The 23912-nt window shown below is 47.0% G+C and overlaps 2 protein-coding genes across 5 annotated transcripts in view; one reads left to right on the top strand and one right to left on the bottom strand.

The window, feature by feature from the left end:
- The window catches only part of CYFIP2 (cytoplasmic FMR1 interacting protein 2), a 131403-nt gene that overhangs the window by 70643 nt on the left and 36848 nt on the right, over window positions 1-23912 (top strand). For all 4 annotated transcript variants that reach the window (XR_014326133.1, XM_082837337.1, XM_082837338.1 and 1 more), the window contains 6 exons: window positions 38-157; window positions 6820-7019; window positions 7877-7964; window positions 21024-21167; window positions 22701-22791; window positions 23621-23751. Coding sequence is in view for 3 of the 4 variants with exons in the window: in XM_082837337.1 (XP_082693463.1) it covers window positions 38-157; window positions 6820-7019; window positions 7877-7964; window positions 21024-21167; window positions 22701-22791; window positions 23621-23751 (774 nt within the window). In the remaining variant the exon portion in view is untranslated. The remainder of the gene's footprint in view (window positions 1-37; window positions 158-6819; window positions 7020-7876; window positions 7965-21023; window positions 21168-22700; window positions 22792-23620; window positions 23752-23912) is intronic.
- On the bottom strand, window positions 10228-10911 carry FNDC9 (fibronectin type III domain containing 9; the record flags this gene model as incomplete). Its single annotated transcript, XM_082835822.1, has 1 exon — window positions 10228-10911. One exon carries the CDS (start codon window positions 10909-10911, stop codon window positions 10228-10230), a length of 684 nt encoding a protein of 227 aa, XP_082691948.1.

The following is a 23912-nucleotide window of genomic DNA, read 5'->3' as shown; positions in this document are numbered from 1 at the left end:
TTGTATCTCTCCCTCTGTCTCTCTCTCTTCTATGCAGCTGTTGGGTAGATCAATTGACTTGAACAGACTCATTACCCAGCGCATCTCTGCCGCCATGTATAAATCCTTGGACCAGGCCATCAGCCGCTTTGAGAGTGAGGACCTGACCTCCATCGTGGTAAGAGATGGGGGCCCTTGTGAGTTCTGCTCTGGGACTCCTCAGACTAGCAGCCTTATTGGGGGTTGTTGTTAGCCTGGTACTGAGCTAGTTACAGAGAAGCAATGGGTCTCTTTCTCATCTGAATGAGACGGAAAAAAAAAAAAGATTTAAAAAGAATAAGAATAATCTTATCTTCCTGGTTGCCTAGAGAATGGGAGTGGAGGGGGGTCTTGAGATCTCTAGAAATGGCCAGCCCTGGGGCACAGCTGCTTGTCCTTTAGGATCCTGCAGCTCTGTAAAGTAGCTGGGTAGTCCTAACAAACCAGGGAAGGTTACACAGCAGCGTCAGCTCGTGGGTGTGCAGTAGTATAGAGCCCACAGAGGCTCTTCAATGGTTTAATGCTCTGCTGTCACCATCTTGGAATTCTTAATCATTTTCTAGCAGGGGTCCCCACATTTTCATTTTGTGCTGGGACGTGCAAATTATATAGTTGTTCTTGATGCACAAGCATGGGACAGGCCTGCTACCTTCTTTTATTAATCAGCAATTTGAACTACTCTCTGCCAATTCTTTCCAAGAATTAGCATAATTTGATTGATCAGTCTTTCAGTGGATCAAAGGAAGCTTTTAACGCTTCAAAAGCAGATGAGTAGAAGGAATGAGAGAAGTAGAAAATCACCATTAGAACACCACAGTAGTAATGGTTGCAGGCAGGATCCAGTAACAGATGCTAAAATTAGCGGGCAGAACTTTGCGAAGAGTATTTTATGATTCTTCTTATTATGAGGTTTCTAGAGTAGTGAGGTTTATAGAGACAGAAAGTACAGTGGTGTTGGCCAAGGAATAGGGAGTTAGTGCCTAATGGGTACAGAGGTTCAGTTGGGGAGATTAAGAAGTGCTGGAGGTGGATGGTAGTGATGGTGGCACAACAATATGAATGTATCTAACCCTAATTTAAAAAGGGTTAAAATGGTAAGTTTTATGTTATCTGTATTTCACCAAAGTTTTAAAATTACTCAGATTACTCAAAAATTTTAAAAATACTTAGAGAAGAAAAAGCATTCTTACATAGTCTCGAATTATCTCCTTCAAGATATTTATTAATTGCAAAGGGAAGAATACTAATTTTACAATGGGGAAATCTAGCAGACACCATCTTTTTTTTTCTTTCTTTGTAGAATACTTGTTATTATATTTATGTTTTCTCTTTTTTTTTAACATCTTTATTGGAGTATAATTGCTTTACAATGTTGTGTTAGTTTCTGCTGTATAACAAAGTGAATCAGCTATATGTATACATATATCCCCATATCCCTTCCCTCTTGCGTCTCCCTCCCACCCTCCCTATCCCACCCCTCTAGGTGGTCACAAAGCACCGAGCTGATCTCCCTATGCTATGCGGCTGCTTCCCACTAGCTATCTATTTTACATTTGGTAGTGTATATATGTCCATGCCACTCTCTCACTTCGTCCCAGCTTACCCCTCCCCGTGTTCTTAAGTCCACTCTCTACGTCTGTGTCTTTATTCCTGTTCTGCCCCTAGGTTCTTCAGAACCTTTTTTCTTTTTTTTTTTTTTTAGATTCCATATATGTGTGTTAGCCTACGGGATTTGTTTTTCTCTTTCTGACTTACTTCACTCTGTATGACAGACTCTAGGTCCATCCACCTCACTACAAATAACTCAATTTCATTTCTTTTTATGGCTGAGTAATATTCCATTGTATATATATGCCACCTCTTCTTTATCCATTCATAGCAGACACCATCTTAACCAAGCATGAAAGGTTAATATCACCAGAAATAAGGTATATTCATGTATCCCCTGATATGTATGCATAATGCAAAATGCATAATCTCAATCTAATCATGAGAATATATCAGATAAACCCAAATCACATGGCATTCAAAAATGAACAATGCAGTGCAGTGGTTGCTGCATCCACTGGAGGCAGTGGTTGCTGCATCCACAATGTGGCGCAGTGGTTGAGAGTCTGCCTGCCGATGCAGGGGACACGGGTTCGTGCCCCGGTCCAGGAAGATCCCACATGCCGCAGAGCGGCTAGGCCCGTGAGCCGTGGCCGCTGAGCCTGCGTGTCCGGAGCCTGTGCTCCGCGATGGGAGAGGCCACAACAGTGAGAGGCCCGTGTACCGCAAAAAAGAAAAAAAAAAAAAAAAGAATGAACAATGCCTTTCAAAAGCATCCAGATCATAAAAGACAAAGAGATACTGAAATCTGTTAGAGATTGGAAAAGGCTAAGGAGACATGACAACTCAGTGCAATGTGGGATTCTGGATTGAACCGTAAAATGGAAAAAAAAAAAAATGGTGAAATTTGAATAAGGTCTGTCATTTAGTTCATAGAATTGTACCAATGTTAGTTTCCTACTTTAGGTAACTTATGTAAGAGGTTAACATTGGAGAAACTGGGTCAGGAATATGCAGGAAGTCTGCAGTTTTCACAGCTTTTCTGTAAGTCAGAAATTATTTCAAAATAAAAAGCGTTTTTTGTTTTTTTTTTTAATGGACAAAGTGGCTTTTTAAAAAGGGACTGGGACTTCCCTGGTGGTGCAGTGGTTAAGAATCCACCTGCCAATGCAGGGGACATGGATTCGATCCCTGTTCCAGGAAGATCCCACGTGCCACGGAGCAACTAAGCCTGTGCGCCGCAACTACTGAAGCCCGCATGCCTAGTAACAAGAGAAGCCACCGCAACAAGAGAAGCCACCGCAATGGGAAGCCTGTGCACCACAGCAAAATGTAGCCTCCCCACTCACCCCAACTAGAAAATGCCCGTGCAGCAACAAAGACCTAATGCAGCCAAAAAAATAAGTTTAAAATAAATTAAATAAAAGAAGAAAGAAAGAAAGAAAAAGGGACTAAGAACTAGGACTCTAGCATCAGAAAGACCTTGGGGTCCCAGTCCTGGCCCTGCCACTTAACTAGCTGGGTGATCTTGGGTGAGTTGCTTATCTCACACTGCAAGCCTGTAGGACAATGGAGGAAATATTAGAATCCACCTCATAGACTTGTCGAAAGGGTGAAATGAGATACTGCCAGGAAAGAGCTTTGCATAGTTCCTTGCCCTTAATGAAAATAGCTTATGAAAAAAGAGAGGAACATAGAAATTTTGAGCTACAAATGAGGTGCTCTCAGGGTAGATTCTCAGAAGCATTTCCAAGAGAACTTGACCCAACTGCCCACCAAAGTACTGGGTCACTGACTTTGAGAGACTATGATATAGCACAAGTTCTTCTGGGAGATCTACTTTAAGAAATATTTTTCTTTGCCAAATGTTAGCAGTGGTTATCTCCAAGAGGTGGGATTTTTGTTTTTATCTTCTTTGTTTATCGGTATCTTCTAGTTTTCCAGTAATGAATGAGCATATCTTATGGAAAAACTGGTTTTGGGTTGTGTGTGGGTATCTATGGCCTCTTCCCAGCCCTTAAAAGGCACTGAATGTTCTTTTAGCTGTGAACAAAATCAGAACAAACAGTGAAAGCCTGTGTTTGTCAAGTGAGGGCAGCATCCCCCAGGAGAGTGGCCACTTCCCCTGAAGCCCATGAAGAGGAGAGCCCAAGGATGCTCTCTCCTGTAGGGTCAGGAGGCCCCCACTGCCTTGGCTGAGAAGCCTTCTGCCTCTTCTGAGAAACAAAGCAAGGGATATGCTCCCCTCAGCCCTTCCCTCCACCTTAGAAGCTCCGTCCTGAGGTAGGGGAGGGGGTGGCTTGATGCACAGTTGGGAGGGTTGCAGAGATTTCATCGGTCGGTGGCCCTAATCATACACAGCTGAGCAAGTAGATTCTCGGAGGGATCTGATGCCAAAGTTGAGAGCTGGCAGCCTGCAGGCTGTGTTTTGTTTAGGCTGTGAAGCATATTTGAAATTTGGAGGCAACACTTAACACTTGGAAGAATTCGAATAAAACTGCAGAAGCTCTGGCAACCTCAGACCAGCCTTCCCAGATAGCAGCAATTGCCTAGAAATGACTAGACTTTCCCATCGGCTGGGCTGGGCTCTCCTGGGTTTGCCGCAGGCCCTGTGGCACGATTCATTCATGGGATGACCTACCAGGCCTTGCTGTGCCTGAGTTTGAGACCCCTATTCTCCTGGCCCGCCTGGACCACAGAGCTGGTTTAACGGCCAAGTGCGGCTGACACTCAAGTTTTCCGGTTCCCGTGGAAAAGCCCTTTCCACTACTTCACAGAAGTTGCCCGTTTGGATGTTTTGTTTCCCCAGTGCTGCTTCTCTGTGTTGCCCCCCAGTAAACCGGCTTTAGTATAGAGAGCTGACATCCTTTCAGAAGGCACCTGGACCACCCCTGTGGCCTTCTAAACCTCTGTGCCTTGATGCACTGAGCCCTGCATCCCTCAGGCAAGTGCCCTCTTCTGATTGAAAGGCTGGAAGTACACGGCTGATGCAAAACACAGTTTGCATTACATAATAAAACTCCTGGGGCATGGCGGAAGACGTGGACCTACATTTCCAGCACCTCCATATCAGCGGAGTTGAGCACTCTCTTTCAGTCTCTGATGCATATCTGTGAGACCGTTAAAATCACAGAACATTGGAACAGAAATTGTTCAATCCCAGTTTCTCATCTGTAGCTCTCTTCATGGTAACAGGGCACCTCCATGTGCTAAGGGACTCAGTGATCTTAGAAATAAAATCATGCACATTCATTGCCTTTATTTATTTACTTACTTACTTACTTTTACTTACTTACTTACCCACCCTAAGTGAATAGGAACAAAAATACCATCCAGCTAGCTAGGCCCCAAGAGATGGAAGCAGACAGCTGATTCTGTATTTCCACCCTTCATTTACTTCAAGGTGCACAGTGACTGGAAACTTATTCTTCCAGCTACCATTCCAGAATTGCAATCCAGATTTTGGCCTTCTTTCAAGAGATGGCAAGATCTGCCATCACTAAACCCCATTCTGACGTAGTAACAAATAATCAGATGGCGTGAAGTAGCCGCTCCACCTTTATCTGGCAGCGGCTCTCCAATTTGCCACGGACAGCTCAGCCCGGGGCTCCCTCCTCCCCCTGCTTGTCTCACTTACCTGCAGCCAGTTAAGGTTGCTTTGATACAGTATTTTGCCCCCGATTTACAGCCACAGAATCTGAGTTTCAGAGAGACGAAGCTCCAAGATTGGAAGCGTGGTCTGGGCCTCCCACACTCTGGACCCCAACCAGAGTCAGAGGGTTCTTGTGGCTGAGGAGAATAAAATTGAATCTCTGGTGTGAGGCCACCTCCTATGACTGTAGACACCTGGGCTCCAAGGCCCAGCTCTTACAGCTGGCCCCCTGACCATCCCACCTCCTGGCCACACTCTGGGGAGCTGCCTTTGCAGACGTTCTTTTAGCTTTTATGTTGTAAAGCCATCTTTACTTTTCAGAGGACTTTCTCAGTCATTGCTTCTTTATTCCAGGCAGCTGTGTCACAGGGGCCAAACACACGTGACTTGGAGTCATAAGACCTGGGATCACATCCTAAGCCCTGTTCTGTTTTCACTCTATGACCCTGAGCGAGTTACTTCACCCTCTGAGCCTCGGTTTTCCCCTCTATGAAACAGGGGCAGTCATACCCATCTCAAAAGATGGCTTAACCACTACAGTATAGGAGTGTCCTAGAGCATCACAGAGATGCTTTCTGCACAGGACTGTGCTTTGATTCTCTTTGATAGCAATACAGCAAGGAACTAAAGCCAGCCCAAAGGATTTTATCCTTTTTACTTCCTAGCAAGTGCAGTGACCTGCTCTGTCCAGATATTATCCATTCTGCTCCTGTTCTCTGCCTGAAGGTTGGATTTCAAATGACCAGGGCCCACAGCTCATGCACGTCCTTCGTCCATAGCTTGCAGCCAAACCTTTGCCAACATGTGTAACCAAACCCTGTGTGACTGAGGGGCACAGGAGGAGTCCAGATGAGGGAATGTTCTGCCCCCAGCTGGTTTTAAAATTTCTATAGTATACAACTGTTAAGAATGTGAACTTTGGAGACCAGCTTCCTGGATTTGAAGCCAAGTTACTGCACTTCTTAAAGCCTAGTTTCTATATGTATACAGTAAGAACAGCCATCATGCTGACCTTATAGGGGGTTTTGAGCATGAAGTGAGTTAACACATGTAAAGTGCTTAGAATACTGCTTGGCATGTATTAGCCTGAACCATAAAAAATTACTAACATTGAATGGTGTTTGACCTAAAAAACAGTAGTTTCACATGGTCCAACCTAATTGTAAGTACTTAGTAGGTGGTAACTCTTTTGATTGCTTTCCGCAGCGTGGAGATAGCCTCTGGTGATGGATGGATGTTCACAACTTTCATTTACTTTACTTGCAACTCAGAGGGACAAGCTTTTTCCTTACTAACCTAGAAACTGGAGAGCAAGTAGTCATGCTTTTCTACCCAGGGGGCTGCAGGCAAGGGATTTGCACATGGTCTGTGGTCCCCTTCTGTGGGCAGGCACGCAGCCTCCCTGGGCATGGTCTGGTACTTCCTTCAGTCAGAAGAAGGGAACGTCGCATACTACTGTAAGCAGTCCTAGTCCCATGCTGGCCGTTATAAAGTTGTCTGAGGGGCCCTCACCTGCATGAAAGGCATCTGTCAGATAATGGTGTCTGCGTGCAAGGCGCGTGTGTGAGTCCTCAGCAGCCGCGGGCTCTCTCTCTGGGCAGGAGCTGGAGTGGCTGCTGGAGATCAATCGGCTCACCCACCGGCTGCTGTGTAAGCACATGACCCTGGACAGCTTCGATGCCATGTTCCGGGAGGCCAATCACAACGTGTCTGCCCCCTATGGCCGCATCACCCTGCACGTCTTCTGGGAGCTGAACTTCGACTTCCTCCCCAACTACTGCTACAATGGGTCCACCAACCGGTAAGGGGGTCTCTGTGCAAAGCAGAGTGGGGGTGGCAGTAGAAGCAGCCAGCTGTCTCCTCCAGACAAGCCCTGTCAGTGTCATCAGGGCCTGGCTCACGGCCAGCGTAGAATAAGTATGTGCCAGAGTCACGGAAGGGTCTGGGAGGAATCCACACACTTAGCAAGATGGACTTCCGGTTCTCTAAAGATTTGGGACTTTCAATCCTCTTGTGCAGAGATCTGCACACGCCAGCCCACGAGGCACCTCTAGTTGCCAGCTCTTTTTGTTCAGCCTGTGAGCTAAGAATGGTATTGATATTTTGAGACGGCTAGGGAAAAAATCCAAAGAATTATAACTTGGTGACAAGTAGAAATTATTTGAAGTTTTATTGGAACTCTGGCATCCGTGCTCACTCATTTACGGTTTATGAGCTTGTTTATGGGTGCTTCTATGCTACAGCAGAGTTGAGTAGTTGTGACAGAGACCATCTGGCTGGCAAAGCGGAACATATTCGCTATCTGGGCCTTTAAAGAAAGAGTTTGCAGCACTCTGCTCTTGAGGAAACCAAACTGAGGGTGGAGGGTCCAAGCCCTGGAGAAGGCTGTTTCCAGGCCCACCCTGTTCTCGACTTTCTTGACCACTGTCTGAGCAGCTGCAAGCCCAGAGTTGAGCCTGTGAACCTGGACTACAGTGTTCCCACCTATGAAAAGGAGACAAGAGTTAAACGGGAGTCTGTCAGAAGTACCTGTATAGGCCACGGCCTAAGAAACAGTGTGGGTGTGCCTGACCAGGATGGGCTCCCGCTATATCAGGTCCCGTGAAGAATAATATTAGGACCCAGTTAACTCCTGCCCCATCTCTTTTCTTCTACTAGTTTTGTCCGAACTGCCATTCCTTTCACCCAAGAACCGCAAAGAGATAAACCTGCCAACGTCCAGCCTTATTACCTCTATGGGTCCAAGGTGAGTGGTCTTGCCTGTGTCCTACTTCTGAGAGGACTAGTGAGCAAAAGCAGATAGAAGAGTGTTCCCCAAATCAGAAAAGCAAGAAGCATGGAGATACAGAGGCAGCAGTGAAATCCAGGCAGAAACAACTGCAAGTATATTCATCTTTATTTGTTCACAACTAGCAGGGGTGAGGGTGAGCGCAGACCTGGTGGGGCTGGATTCTGGGCAGGAACAGTCTGGGGAGGACTTTATGAGGCAAGCAGGGAAATAGGCCTGTGGGTCTCCTTGTCTCGGCGTCCCATCTCCTCCTGTTCTCGGTTGATTCGTTGTGGTATCATCCTGTGATTCTGGGATTTCGTGCTCCGTGAAGATGAGGGATTTGCAGATAGGAAGCAGTTGGGAAGGTGGAGCTTTGAAGGAAATCCCAGATGGCCGGAGTTAGCGCTGAGAGGTCTCCTCCTGTCTCTTTGCTGCTTTGTTCACAGTGCCAGTCCTGACACTAACAAAGCTTCCCAGGTGGTGCCTGTTCTGGACTTTCAGTCCTTTGCCATTCGTTAAACAGACATTCCTTAAGCCCCCACTGTAGGCCAGATGCTGGGCAGGTTCTCCATGCTGGGGATTTAGCAGAGGTTGAAACAGACGCATCTCCCCCCTCCTCCAGCTCCATTTCCACACCCGGGGTGGGCACTGGGGGACACCCTTCACAAAGTCTTACCATCACCATGACATATGTAGGAGATCGTTTCTTACCCTGTGGGTTTGTGTGGGAGAACGCCACAGAAAGGGTGCAATAGCTCAACAACAACGGCAAAAAAGCCAAGATTTTTTTGTGTGTGATGCATGAAAAATGGCCACCTTTGACCCCATTTTCACAAAGTAAGCACAGAGGGACTTAGAAGAAGAAGTGACTGGATAAATATAGCATGGTTAGAAAAGGTGCTTCTCTAGGCCGGGAGCCCTAGATTGGGAAGTGTGAGGAACCAAGATGAGTGCCCTTCACTTGGGCCTGAATGTGGGGCTTAGAAAGTCTTAGGATGATGCTGAGAGAGTACAGGTGTCTTCTCCAGAGCAGCCAGTCTGGTCAAGGCAACTCTCTCAAATCAGGGAACCCTTACAGACAGCACTGTAGACAGTCACAGTCATGGCATGAATTAACAGTCACTCACAAAGTAACTCCCTTTGCAATACTCTTTCAAACCTTGCTGATTATACCAAGGAGCAAGTCTTATGTTGGTGCTAATATGTCTTTAATACCTTTCCAACGACTGCTAATCTCCCTTTTTTTTTTTTTTTTTTTTTTTGGCGGTACACGGGCCTCTCACTGTTGTGGCCTCTCCCGTTGTGGAGCACAGGCTCCGGACGCGCAGGCCCAGCGGCCATGGCTCACGGGCCCAGCCGCTCCGCGGCATGTGGGATCTTCCCGGACCGGGGCACGAACCCGTATCCCCTGCATCGGCAGGTGGACTCTCAACCACTGCGCCACCAGGGAAGCCCTAATCTCCCTTTTGATCAGAGATGAGAGAGCAGGCCCTGAGCTCAGAGTCCTTAGTAGGCAATAGTATCCAAGTCAATTTAGTATTGTTTTGTTTTCATTCTATTTATTATGTATCTTCCCTTCTATTTATAGCAGGAGGGTGCTGGTTTTTCATTTGGGAAGTAGCATAAGCCTATGTTTTAAAATAAGTTTAAAAAATGAGTCAATTTAAAGAAAAGGTATTGTTAATAATCGTAAAGATAGTCTGTGGTTTAAAAAAAGGTGAAGATGGGGTACAAAATGGTGTGCGATTGGCTGAAAGTTGGAAAACACTCTAGAGCAAGGCTTCTCACATCTTTCCAAAATAATCCCCCTCAACAGCAGAGGAGACTGGACGTTTGCCTCAGCTGACTGAAAGCATAACTCAAGAGCCCATCTTCAACTCAAAAATTTCCTGGAAGTTTTGTATTTTATTTAAGTCATGCAGATTTCACTTTCTATACCATAATATATTCATGGTTGTTTTAATATTGAAATAATGCTTTTAATTCCTAACTGAGACACCCTACCCTAAATGGACACTCCTAAGAGATGCCGTGTTCCTCCCTTTGCACACCAGGGGGTTATATGTTTTCCAGCTAGAGAAGCTTTGCCAAAGGGCATTCATCCAACCAGGTGGTCCATGTGTCAGAGCTCTGACATTTGAGGGGAGGCGAATGGGTAGTCTACAGATGCGTTTTTACCAGAAACCTGCCGTGTGGAGGGCTTTAAGCTACCTGATGTGGGCTGCCTCCCCTCCACCTCTCACTCCCCAAAATGAGACAGTGCGGCAGGATGAACACCGCCCTCCCTCTTCAGGGCACCCACGTCGGGGGAATCCTGTTCGGCCACTGCGGCTGCGGCTTCTGGTTCCACGTCAGCTCCGGAGTTCTTGCGTGGCATTTCCACCAGGGGGAGCCCCTGCAGGTCTTCCTCCCCCTGACCCAGACCCGGGGCCTCCTCTGGCCATCTCACCAGGCCATTGGCTTCCTCCATGAGGCCGGCTCTGTAGGACCATCGAGGCTCATGGCAACGGATACACCAGAACTGGAGGCAGATGAAGGCTAAGACTGCTGTGAAGCAGGCCAGCAGAATGGCCATCAGCACCCAAAGGGAGATCTGGGGGTCCACCAGGGAACTTCCCGCAGCCAGTGGACTCTTATCCAGGGTGTGGAACATGGTGCAGTAGTGCCTGTAGGGGAAGAGGATCTTCTTGCAGCTGATGCACAGGAAGTAGAGAGTGGAAGGGGTGAGGTGTTCCAGCACCACGGAGCTGATTGTTCGAGGCACCTTCTCCTCGTGGTGGAAGCTGTAGCGAAGATAGCCAGAGAAGATGCTGTTCCAATTGGGCCTATACATAATATGGTAATAGTCCTCCAGGCAGGGCTCCGAGGACGACCAGGAAATGATGGCTCCCGTATAAGAAACGTTCCCAACCTCGATGTTCATCTCGATTCTGAAACCAGAATCAAAGTGAAGAGTGTCATCTCCTCATTTAAGTGTTTATTTATGATAGTCATAGCCACCATCGAGCATTCGAGATGGGGACTAATATTGACCCCGATTTACAGACAAAGAGATGGAGGCCAAGAGGTGACAGTGCTCAGCTAGGCATAGCCGAGGAACGGCAGAACCACAGTTCAAATCAGGGCTGTCTCATGCCAAAGCTGGGGGCCATCAGGCCCCAAAGAGATGCACACACATCCCCCAGCCTCATCCTGCCGTGGCTCAGGTTCTTTAAATACAACACTGTTCCCAAACCTTAAAAAAAGAAGGGGAAAAAAGGCAGTGAAAGGACAAATCAGCACAGCCTCAGAGTCCCCACGTGAGTCACCACGGGTCTGTGACCTCCAGGTCAGGCAGTTGTTTCACCTAAAATTTCCCTCTGGAACTCCTGTTTCTGCCCCAAGTGCTGTGAGCTCATTCATCTAGAACATTCTGGCCACTGTGTTTTTAGCCTCCAAGTGCTGTTGCCCGTAGCCAGAGGAGATTTGCATCATCACTCAGCGGCAGCTGACTTCTCCCCAAAGCCTCTGCTCATGTTTTGTCCATTCATTAGCTTTTTTCAAAGCCGAATTACCCAGAAAATTAGTTTCACAGGTCAAGATAATCAGCTCCGAATACCAGCATAACTGCTGCTGTTTGATACTGCTGGTCCTGTGACTGTTAATGATGATAATAACCAGCAACAGCGAGCAGTTGCTATGTCACAGGTCACTAGAAGCTCAACATATAAGAGTAAATATCCTTTGTTCATCACACCCTCTGAACTAGATTCCCATTCTACAGATGAGCAATCTGAGAGGAGCCATCAGCTAACAGGTACAAGACCCAAAGCCACGTAACCGCCGGATTTACAAAGACAAGGCTGCCGGGTTTAGTCGTAGAAGGTTATTGCAAAATGAGGTGCTGGTACCAAGACTGAGTTGCCGTTTTTCCTGACACGTGAAATGAGCCCTCTTCAGATTGCCAGCCCCCTCGCTTTGCTAAAAGTGCGCCATCTTCAAGCTTTTTCGTTTCTTTTTAATTCTATGTGTTTGAGAGATATTGTTCTCCTCTACTGAATTTCCCCTGAGCTAAAATTCAGAGACAGCCATAGTCAACCTGTGTATGTTCACGGATAGATCTCACCCAGCTCAGTTCTCTGCCCCTCCTCTCTCACACGAAATGCAGAAGGTTTCATTTCAGATTGCAATGACAGAGTAAAAAACAGTCGATCAGATTTTAACCTGAATTGGACATTAAGCCACACGGATTGCGATTACGAGCTGCTTTCTCTCCTCCCTGCTTCCCTCCAACCACCTGTGTTTGTGCCCGTGCTCCTAGAGGAAGTGAGCTGCAGGAAGATGCCCAGCAGTGAATGATTTTTCAGGCCTTGTTTTTCTTCTCTATGGATGACAATGAACTAAAATGCTCAGGAAGGGGAGTTCCTTTCCGTTTGGCTGGAAATTTTCTCCCAGAAAAATGGGGGATGAAAGGGACAAGGCAGGTGTGCTCAGATCCCTCCAGCGAGAGTCTTTGCAGAAGACATTGAGTATCTGCGCTCCCTCCATGGGTCTCCTTCTCATACACACCCGTCCACCTCGCCACACCCGTATAAATAGGGACCACAATGAAAAGAGCTTAAGTCATTACTTACGATACAGAGGCAATAGCCCTCATAAACCCTTCCATCAGGAGTGATCAGGAATGCTGTTTCTTGTCATGAATCTCTTCTGTTTGCCTCACATCTGTGCTGTCTGTCTTTGCAGACTGAGTTTTCTACAGCAGACATTTTGAAGAGCTTTCTGTCAAGATGCAGCATTCACAGCTTTTACGACTAAATGTCTCCCATTATTTATTTTTCTTCCACTGCTTCTGTTTTTAAATCCCCCCTATTTTTAGCTGTTCGTATTACCATTGCCTGGCCCTCCTCCAAGCAGTGTGAAAGGAAAAGCCATTTCCATTTCCAAGAAGAGCCATTTGTGTCCCTTACCTGATGCTCACAGTGGATCCGGTTAGAACGCAGCCCTCAGAGGCAGAGTGGACCAAAGCTGAAGGATGTTGGCTTCTCCCTCCTCTGCTCTGGGCTCTACTTGATGTCTCTCTCACCACTGTGTGAGTAATTCCACTGTCGCCCCCAACGCTCACATTATTCATTTCTTCAGATCAGTATCATTCACCATGGCAACCAGCAGGCATCGGTACGCACGATGTTTCAGGGACCAGTCTGGAAAGGCTTTTGCCCAGTGAGAGGAGCTCTCATTCCTTGGGCCAGAAAAAAGAGGCAAGCAATCCCCTGCACACTGATCCTCAGAGTGGTACTAATTCTTCAAAGTCTCCTAAATTGTGTCTCTAATAAGCTAGTTATCATTTTTTTCCCCATCTAGACCTTCTTTGGACAATGGTTGCAAATGCAAAGCTGCCGTTCTTGTTTTCCCACAAGTAAAACAGTAATTACATCCTCATCCCCTCCCACCCCACTGCCACCGCACCTCCTTACCCACCTCTACACCCTCTTCTTTCTTTATTCTTGCCTTCTGTGGCATTACCTAGTTGTATGCCACTGGTCAAGACACTTCTATTCTCTGGGCCTCAGTTCCATCATCTGTAAAGCTGATCGCTTGGGCTAGATCAGGATGTCAGGTAGAAAACATGAGTGCTACCCCCCTGGCCAGGCCTGAACCCATGTGAGGCTTGCTGAACCGCCAGGACACTCATACTGAGTTGGTCTGAGCATTCCCCACCCCTACCCCTCACCAAATTCAGGTCCACCCAGAACCTCAGGATGTGACCTTAGTTGGAGGTAGGGACTTTGTGAATTTTATTAGGTAAGGATCTGGAAATGTTATCATCCTGGATTTAGGGGGAGCCCTAAATCCAATGACTGGTGTCTTTATAAGAGAAAGGAGAGGGAGGTTTATACACAGAGAGATGCAAAGGGTAGAAGCCATGTGAAGACAGAAGCAGAGATTGGAGTGATGCTGCCATAAGCCAAGGACTGCCAGGGACCTGCAGGAGCTGGAAGATGCAAGGAAGGATTCTCTCCTAGAGCCTTTGGAGGGAGCGTGGCCCTTCCAGCACCTTGATTTCAGGCCTCCAGAACTGTGAGAGGTTCGAATGTTTGAAGCCACCATGTTTGTGGTAATTTGTTACAGCAGCCCTAGCTCCGATGGATTTAGACCTGAATCATATAACACAAATTAGGCATTTTTAAAAGTCATCTTTTTTCTTCTTGGTTCTTGGCCAAAGTATCCAAGTGGACCCAGGAAGGTCTCCTTTTGAGTCACATCAGTGATATTCAAAAAGTTAGAAAGAGTTGCCTGGTGAGTCACAGACCCTCCTGGGCCAAGGGTCTCTGTGAGGGCGTGGGGTCTCGGAATGCCGGTGTCCCTCAATTAGACACTTGCTCTGTGCTTCCCTCCCGTGGCATTCAGTTTTCCCAGGGGTCTGTCTAGAATCTGCTGTAATGCATGCTAATGGCGACTCCCTGCAGAGCATGAAAGCGTCCTCTCCACAGAAAGGCCAATGCAGTAGTTTGCAGATGCCTTTTGAAAAGGTTATTTTGAGGGGAATAAAAATACCAGCGCTAGGGGGCCTGTGGAGTGACGAGATGGAGCTCAAGCCTTTGCCACTGAAAACAAGAATTTATTTTTAATGCTCCTGGATGCCATTTTTCACCCTGAGCTTTTTATTTGAGAAGTTGAGACACTTGGAGGATGTAAGGCCTAGAAGTCCTCTTGGTTCGCAGATCCGGAGAGAAGGGATGTCTTTCCTCAGGCCGGGTGACTGATTAGTGGCAGAGCCAGGAGTGGAACCCGGGTCCCTGCCTCCAAGTCCAGGGCTTATCCTGCTCCTTTGGGCCATCACCATTCCCCAGCAGCACCCAGAGAAGCCAGTGAGCCCTTGTGGATGAGACGGATCATCTGGGGACACTTGGCTCAGGAGATCGCACCCCAGCCAGGCTCACTGTCTTCACCTTCAGGCAGGACCCTTCTGCAGCCACCTGAGTGGCAGCCTCTTCAGCTGTCAGGCCAGGTGGTCCCTGGTTGGTTTACACCAGTAGTAAATCATTGCCAGAGGAAACCAGCCAAGAGCGGGGTCCCTGCTCCCTCCCTGAAGGTGGCAGTGAAGGGACCGTGAGAGAGCATACCTTGGTCCCAAAGCTGATTGGCACCCAGGGGCTGAAGTCCCCAGGCTAGGTTCAAATCCTGACTCTGTGGACAAATTTTCTGACTTTCCTAGGCCTTGGTTGCCTCTTCCGTAAAAGGCAAATATCAATACTACCCACCTGATAATGTTGTAGCAGTGAGACGAACCCATCTCTGTAGTGCTGAGGTTAGGAATAGTAGCCATTATTATTAAGAAGAAAATGTCCGTGGGTCAGAGCCATTTCCTGAGTTGGTCATAGCTTCATCCAGAGGCTGTAACGGACAGGGTTTGCACTCTGCATGATGCTTCCTTCCTTTTCTCTCCCCTTAAAACAGCTTTATTTTTTTTTAATGTACACGCTCGTTGTACATGAAGAGTATCAGAAAGTTCAAAGACAGCAGTCAAAATCCTATGACTCAGAAATAACCACTGAGAACATTTCAGTGCATGAGAAAATGTGTTTTCTCATTATACCCATGGGGAGCTCTTTGAGGTAGGCCGTCTTATCACCATTGTACAAAGGGAGAAACTGAGGCTCAGAGGGATTAAGTAACTTGACCAGTATCACAAAGCTAGGCTGTGGCAGAGCAGGGCCCTACGCTGAGGTCTGTCGGTCCAGAGCCCAACCTCCTGGCCAGCCTCTTTGATGCACTGACGTGCTGCTGGGTCGACCTTCAGTCATAGGTAGTCAGCAGCAGCTCTTTGCCTTGTGGTTGACTTGTCAGAGAGCTAGAGGCAGGACTTCGCAATTTGGTGGGTTCCAGGGTGATAGGAACAGGCAAGGAATTAAAAGACCTCAGAGGAAACACCCAGCCACCCGAAGGTAGCCAGCAGAAGCAGTGAAAACATCGACTACCTTTGGAGAAATTCAGTCAGCAAGTGTTTCCTCTTCCGGAGTTTGGAGTCCAAGTACCCCTGCCTAAGAGCTCTGTCACTTAGGGTTAATATTAAATGTAAAAAGCCTTTAGCAACTGGTGTAGTAACTGAAATTAGTATATGAGTGGAAACTTTAAAAATATCTCTAAGTAATTAACTTGTAGAGAGTCTATCATAAAACAGCGTTGCAAGTGATATAGATTGTGGCACAAATCATTCCTTAAATTTTACCAATAACTTCCCAGTAATGTTTTGGTCTTTAGAGATTGTGGGTTTGGTCTTTTGTTTAGTGTCATCATCGGTAGCTAAACATTGCCCTAGTGTGAGCCTTGATTCGACCTCAGGGGTATTCATCATACACACCAGCACTTCCCTGGTGTCCAGTGGTTAAGACTCTGCACTTCCAATGCAAGGGGCACAGGTTCAATCCCTGGTCAGGGAACTAAGATCCCACACATCTCATGGTGCAGCCAGGAAAAAAACCCAAAACACACACACACACACACACACACACACACACAGTTTCGCCTTTAAAAAAATGTGCATCAGTGTCACACATTAATAATATGCTCCAATTCCTGAATCAGGATGATTTCTTGAGATCTCATAAAGGTATCTATTTTGTGCAGGATCGATTTAACCAAGCTTGATTTTAAGTGAGACATCCTAAACAGGGTACATAATTAGTTTCGAAAGGCAGCCATTGATTGTAGCGTGAGTCAGCTAGCAGGATTGGTTCAGTATAAGAGATTTGTAGCAAGTGTCCAATGCCTGAAGTCATGTCGCATTCCTGTTTTTCTTTGCCAAACCTCAGAAAATGCCCCGGCTCCCACATTCCCACATTTTCTCAATAGGGCCCAGCCTCCTATTGAGCCAGCAGGTCAGACGGGTGCCCTGCGTGGGTGTGTGCATGTACTTTCCAGCATGTGTATGTGTTTCCTCCTGCATGGGTGTGGTGTGTTTTTGGTGGGGGGAGTTGGGAATAAGGGGAGCTTGCTCACTTAGAAGGAGGATTTGAATTCTGCTCATTTCATGCTGGTCCTTGGGCCATCCACTGAGGCCTGAATGGTCCAGACCAGAATCCAGGACTGATGGAGGAATGTCAACAAGAGGCCTCCTATGTGCATTGAGCGGGTCTGTAAGGGGGATTTTTTTTTAAGCCCTGTGTGTGATACAACAATTCCACAATTCTTCTTCTCTGCCTAGAACTGGGGAGAGCTGCTGAACAGTTTCCACCTACCCAAATATATTTTTATTTGTGCTTGCCAGGAAGTGCTAAGGGAGACTTATATTAGAAACTCCTTGGGTGGGAGTGGGGGTTAAGAAGACCGCTAAGAAAGATGAGCGCCCGGAGGACCACACTGGAGCTTGCACTTCAGAGGGGAGTTAATAACACACTATTCCAACCCTCTGTTCCAGGCAGGTCTCCCTTCTAACACCCCTATGTCATGTGTCTCCGTCCTTACCCAGCACAGTCTGTTGTTGGACAGCTCCTATTTTTATAAAGTTCTAAATATTGAGCAAAATCTGCATTTTTGGGTATGTTCCGTCAGCTGGTCTCAGCTCTGCCCTCTGTCACATCACTGTGTAGGATACACCGTGTTGTATGAAATTGTACCCCACAGATGTACTGTCCACATTCAGGGGATCATGACTGTAGCCAAAGCTGCTGGGGGAAATTTGACCAGGAAGTTGTATTTTCATAGTCTTTACTTACCAAATTACCAAAACAAAGGAATATGAAGGGCTGTTATTTCAGTGGGTGCTTCCAGCGTGCCAGGCACCATGCCAAGTGCTGTATGTATGTCATCTCATTTAAACCTCCAACAACCCTACAGGAGTTGGTATTATTATCTTTACTTAGGGAAGACCAAGGCTAAGAGAGTTTAAGTAATTTGCTCATCTAGCTAGTAAACTGATGGAACTGGAATTTGAAATCAGGTGTGCCCACCCCAGTAAATAACTCTGGACTCAGACAAAGCAAGAAAATAAGTCAGAATCACACAGGGGGGGAAAAGTAGCTGATTGCTTTTCATCCCCTCCAGGGATATCCATTGAAAGCTGCCTGCTGCTCAAAAATTCCTTTCACAGGATATTTGAAAGAAGACTGAACATGCCCAGAGCTTTACTGGGTTCAGAGGAGAGGCTGCAGCACCTGGTGTGGGTGGGGAGTGAGGAGGCAGCTCTCTTGGGGGAAGGAGTCCATGAGGGGCCCCTTGGGCTGTGAGCACAGCCCAGTCATCCTTCTTACATGCCTGCGCAGGCTTAAGCTGCAGCCCTCTTTGGGATGAAACTCAAATCATGTTTTTTTATCTTTGAAAGCAAATGTTGGGAAGTAAATTAGGCTATGATATAGCCCAGTGGGCTTTTTAATTTACTTTTGTTATTGATGTATAATCATAAGCAATAAAATGCACTGTCCTAGTTCAGGCTGCTATAACAAGAATACAGTAACTAGGTGGCTTAAACAGCAATGATCTCTCACAGTTCTAGAGGGTGGGAAGTCCAGGATCAAGGTGCCAGCAGATCCAGTGTCTGTTGAGAGCCTACTTCTTGGTTTGCAGACAGCCTTCTTCTCATCGTATCCCACGTGATGGAGAAAAGAGAGACGTAGAGGTCTCTCATGTGTCTTCCTACAAGGGCACTAATCCCATTGATGAGTACTCCACCCTCATGACTTAATTACCTCCCAAAGGTCCCACCTCCTAATACCATCACAATAAGGGGTTAAGATTTCAACATAAGAATTTGGGAGGGACACAACCATTCAGTCAATAACATACACAGATCTTAAGTGTACATATACTTTCATGCATTTTGAAAAATGTATACATGTGTGTAGTCAAGAACCCAGTCAACATGTAGGGCATTTCCATCATCTAGAAAGTTCTCTCATGCCCCTTTCTAGTCACTCTCCTTCCCCGACCAGAGGTAAGCCATGGTGTATCTGGTGTTTGTTTTATACCCGCCTCATCCTTGGAGAGGAAACAGGAGACTACAGAGTGGGCCTTTGATTACAGGGCCAGAACTAAGATGCATTCACTTGGGAGAGTGAGCACCTTGTACCACGTGTGCCCTAGCGCCACCTCACTCACCTCTCCCTGGTCCCAGCCCTGTTTGGCAGGGTGGCCTGTTACAGAGACAGTAAAATGGTTGGCTCCATACACAGAAGATTACAGGGGCTGGCCCCATGGTTGACTAAATCAAACTCAACAATTCATATACTCCAGGATTTGCTGACCATCAACTCAGTAAACATCATGCTTGTAATCAGTTATATTTCCCCTCCTTACCTAAACCACTGCTGCCCCATACCATTTAGAAATCTTTAGTAACTACCTGCAAGGGATCCCTCCCCCAGGCTCAGGCAAAGTTTTGCTGTGACAGCACACCAGTGCTGAGTGCAGAAGGCTGCTTTCTCACATTCCAGGCCTCCCCATATATGGGCATTAGCTTACCAAGAGAACTGTTATTCAACCTGCTGGATGAGTGGGTGTTCTGATTCCTCACGAATTCTTGTTATTAGTGGGCACTCTAATTGTGTTCCTCGTGTACCCTCATTATTCAAGGGTACTATAATTGTGATGCTTGTTTCGTAAAGTTTAGAATAATTCGTGTAGAGTAAAACGTACTTAATGCAAAACCTAGACTGAACATAATTAAATCTTCCCTTGATGGCTCCAGAGTTGAGAATCTTGCAGAACTCCAAAAGCATCATTACAGTTCCTATTTAATTCATGTAGGATTTCTAACTAGCCAGCTTATAGAGAATTTCAGCTAATAGAATATCAGATGTGGTCTTTCCGTATTTGCATGTTCTGTGTACAAGATTTTTACAATTCCCGATAGGAAAACTATACTCAGAACTAAGGTTAGAAGTGAAGTTTTTTCTTAAAAAAAAAAAAAGGTTATGGTTTACGTAATAATTCAGCTTCCAAAGTTCACCATTGTAGGTAGAGGTTAAGAGCATGGCCTTTGGAATCACAGCCACCTGGGTTCAGATCAGGGCTCAGTTACCTGTGAACTGTGTGACCTTGCGCAAGCTACTTACCACCCTGAGCCTCAGTTCCCTCATCTGTGAATTAGGGCCAGGAATTGTGTGGATCACAGATCACATACATTGGTTGTGTGGATTAAATGAAAATGCGCTTGGAGGGCATCACGAAGCCTGGCGTGAGGTGCTCCGTAAGTGGCAGCATTTCAAAACAAAGTCAGTGATAACCTTAGTGCATCACCAGCTAGGTGAGACCAATTCAGAGCCCTTTATTTTGGCCCTGTATTCTCAGACAGAAAGATCTTAAAGAGTTGCCACTCATTCAGCGATGGTGTCTCATGGGGTCCAGAGGACAATGAAGGTGGCCCCCAACCAGCACCCAATCAGAGCAACTCTGCTTCTGTCTGTTTCACGTACTTGTTTCCTTGGCATCTTTTTTGTTTTAATTGCTAATCGAAAAGCTACAGAACCACTGTTGTAATCCAACCCCCTTATTTCACAGATGAAGAAACTGAGGCTCAAAAAGCCAACGTGATTTTCCCATGCACTCAGCAGGGGTCTCCTGCCTCCCAGGCCTCTTGGTCCCCAAGACGCCTCCCTGTGATAGGTGGAGGCGCCTCGGAGTAGAAAGAAGGCAATGTTGAAGCAGCTGTTGAGTTCTCACATGGTCTTTCCAGCCAGTTCCTAGTACTGAAAATGCCCCTAGAGAAAGGAAGTCATTTGTTTCACCCTCATCCCATAGCTCAATTGTGAAAGTCCTGGTTTGTGTGTGGACAGTTGTGGGTAGCATGAGTCCTATTAAAAACATATTTACCTGGAGGCCTTTTCTCCTCTTCTGTTAGGGAACTGCTGCCCCATCTGATGACCTTCGCTGGATCCTGTGGTCACTGACCACCATTCTCTATGAGCAGCTTGCAAAATGTATTCATAGGGGTCCCCAGTGAGAGAACAAGGATATCAAGTTTCTATCCTTTCTATGATTGAAACACCTCCTGCCAGGACTCACAGAATGTCCATTCAGTTCTCTGCCACTGACTTGGCCACATCCTCTGTTTTCCAGCCTCTCAACATTGCCTACAGCCACATCTACAGCTCCTATAGGAACTTCGTGGGACCCCCTCATTTCAAGACCATCTGCAGACTCCTGGGTTACCAGGGCATCGCTGTGGTCATGGAGGAACTGCTGAAGATTGTCAAGAGCTTGGTAAGGAAGGGGGTCTGGGACAGGCCATTACGGTTGAGAGTAATGAGGCTTGCTTTCACTTTTTACCTGGCCTGGAAAATCAAGTCACAGGCTCTTCAGCTCTGTCTATAGGAATCACCCATGGAATCCTTTGCCCTTATCCCCTGATTCCTCTTACCTATCACTCTGTAACATTTCAGGGCATCTTCTGACCTGTGGCTTTGCCTCTCCTTTTCTGACGCTGAGCTCACTCCCAGTACTTACTAACTGAACTCAGCAATCTTGATTTTGACTTGAAGGCCTACTAATGACTGCTCATACCCATCTCCTGTGCTGCATTATCTAATTTGAGCTTGACAAATTCATGACACATGTGCTGCCATTTTCCCTCCCATGCCCATGGCAGACATCTCTAATAAAGCACCACGCTTCTCCCCCTTGGAATTTCTTGATGACTGATGCTACCAATACTCCACTGGCCTCGAGGGAATTCCATAGACCTTTGCCACCATTCTATGTCCACCCCAAGTATGGCCATCTGAACCTTCATTTAATTCCCCAGGACACTGCTGCAGCAAGGCTGAAACATTTCAACAAATTTTCTTAAAATTTTGAGATGACAAAAGAGAAACAGATTAATGCATATCCATGTCAGGAATAGCAAACAGGATTCACCTCTTAACTCCAGTCCTCTGGTAGCAGCTGTGCATAACCAGGGGTTGTTCCAGGTTGTGAAGCTAAATTTAAGAAGGAAGATGTGGTAATTGTTTAACAATGTCTGCCTGGGACACAGGAGGGATGAATATGCCATGAATTTTCCATGCTTAAATTAGATATTGTCTCAGTCTTCATAGCTCCCTGGCCCCATTTCATTTTAGATCTTAGTTTGGATCTCATATAAGTACTCCAACCCCAGAAGGGACCCCATGCCTAGAAATTGCCCTCCTTGAAGTCTATAAGCCAAGGTAACACTGAGAGCATTCCCTTTTCTGTCTTACAAAGGCCCATGTTTCCTTACAAAGGGCAAGGAGGCTGCCCCCCACCTTTGGGAGAGAGCCTGCCTCTCCTCTCAGGGAGCAGTGCCCTGCTGTCTTAGGCAGCTCGGGCTGCTGTGACAAATATACCATTTAGCTTCATCCACAAATGTTTATTGTCCACAGTTCTGGAGGCTGGAAGTCCAAGATCACAGTGGCAACATGTGAGGACCGTCCTCCTACTTCGCAGCCAGCTGCCTTCTCCTGTGTCCTCACATGGCAGAGCGAGAGAGATGTCTCTCTCTCCCCTCTCTTCTTATAAGGGCATTAATCCCATCATGGGGACTCCACCCTCATGACCTAATTACTTCCCAAAGGCCCCATCTCCAAATACCATCACACTGGGGATTAGGGTTTCAACATATGAATTTGGGGGGAATACAAATATTCAGTCCATAGCACTTACCCACGGGTCTCAACAGAACCTCCATATGCCCCAGTAGCCCACCGTTCAGCCCCAAGATACACGTATGCAGCAGCGGTGGATTATTTCACTCATCTTTTCCTCTTCTTTTGTCAGCTCCAAGGGACCATTCTCCAATATGTGAAAACACTGATCGAGGTCATGCCCAAGATATGCCGCCTGCCCCGGCATGAGTACGGCTCCCCAGGTTGGTGACCAGGGGAACCAGGGGCCGGGTGCGGTGATAGGAAAATAGTCCAGACCCATCCCACTGTGGAAGGAGAGTCTGGCCATCTACCTTGAAGTATTTGCTTCTCTAACATGGCAGCAAGCTGTCAGAGCACTGGGTTTGCACCCTACCTCTGCCACTGAATCACCTTGGACCATTTTTAATCCCCCTGAGTAATAGTATCATCTTCCATCAGTGAAAGTAAATGATACCCACTGGGCCTGCTTCACAGCACTGCCCGGAAGCTGGAAGAGGTCCACAAATGAGAGAACAGTTAAATCATGAATAGCGAGGTATAGCTGTAAAGGCCTTCCTTAGCTCAGCACGTCTACATTCCTTCCTCCATATGTGTCTATTTGAAAGAGGCCGGTGCCCCAGGTGTGGCATAAAGTGACATTTCTAAGGTAAGTCAGGAAATGGGAGTTTTTGCCACTCCACCTCTGCGCAGAGAAATAAGTCTTTCCTTTCCTAATGGTGAAAGCACGTGGACTGAATTTAGGGCCTGAGGGGTGGGGAAAGGTGGAGACTATGCGTTTGGCCCCAGGGTTTTTTTCTGAATACCAAGATGTCCGGCCCTGGGTCAGTGTGAATCAGAGTAGGAAAGGACTGGGGCCGAAAGCTGTAGTTTTCGTTCCTAGCTGCGCCACTTAGCTGTGTGAGTGTGGACGCGCCACTTACCCTCTCTGAGCCGCATTTGAAAATGGGGGTAACTGTGCCTAGTCCATGGTATGGTTATGAGTATTACGTGAGATCCTGCAGATAGTGATTAGCACGAACCTCCAGCTGACCATCCCCCTGCATCTCCCAGGGATCCTGGAGTTCTTCCACCACCAGCTGAAGGACATCATCGAGTACGCAGAGCTCAAAACCGACGTGTTCCAGAGTCTGAGGGAGGTGGGAAACGCCATCCTGTTCTGCCTGCTTATCGAGCAAGCTCTGGTGAGTCCTGAACCCCGAGGGACTGGCGTGTCTTGAGGATGGAAGGGACCCCCCCCACCCCGCCGCCTCAACAGATGCCCGAGGCCCCTGTAGCGCACCCCGCCCAGGAGTCCTGCAGCTTAGTTCTGTGCTCTTCCAGGGCGGGCACACGCTCCTCTCCA

Source organism: Leucopleurus acutus (assembly GCF_964270905.1).
Source record: "Leucopleurus acutus genome assembly, chromosome: 3".
NCBI lineage: Eukaryota > Metazoa > Chordata > Mammalia > Artiodactyla > Delphinidae > Leucopleurus > Leucopleurus acutus.
The sequence above is the reverse complement of the archived record's forward strand: the minus strand, read 5'-3'. Positions and strand labels throughout refer to the sequence as shown.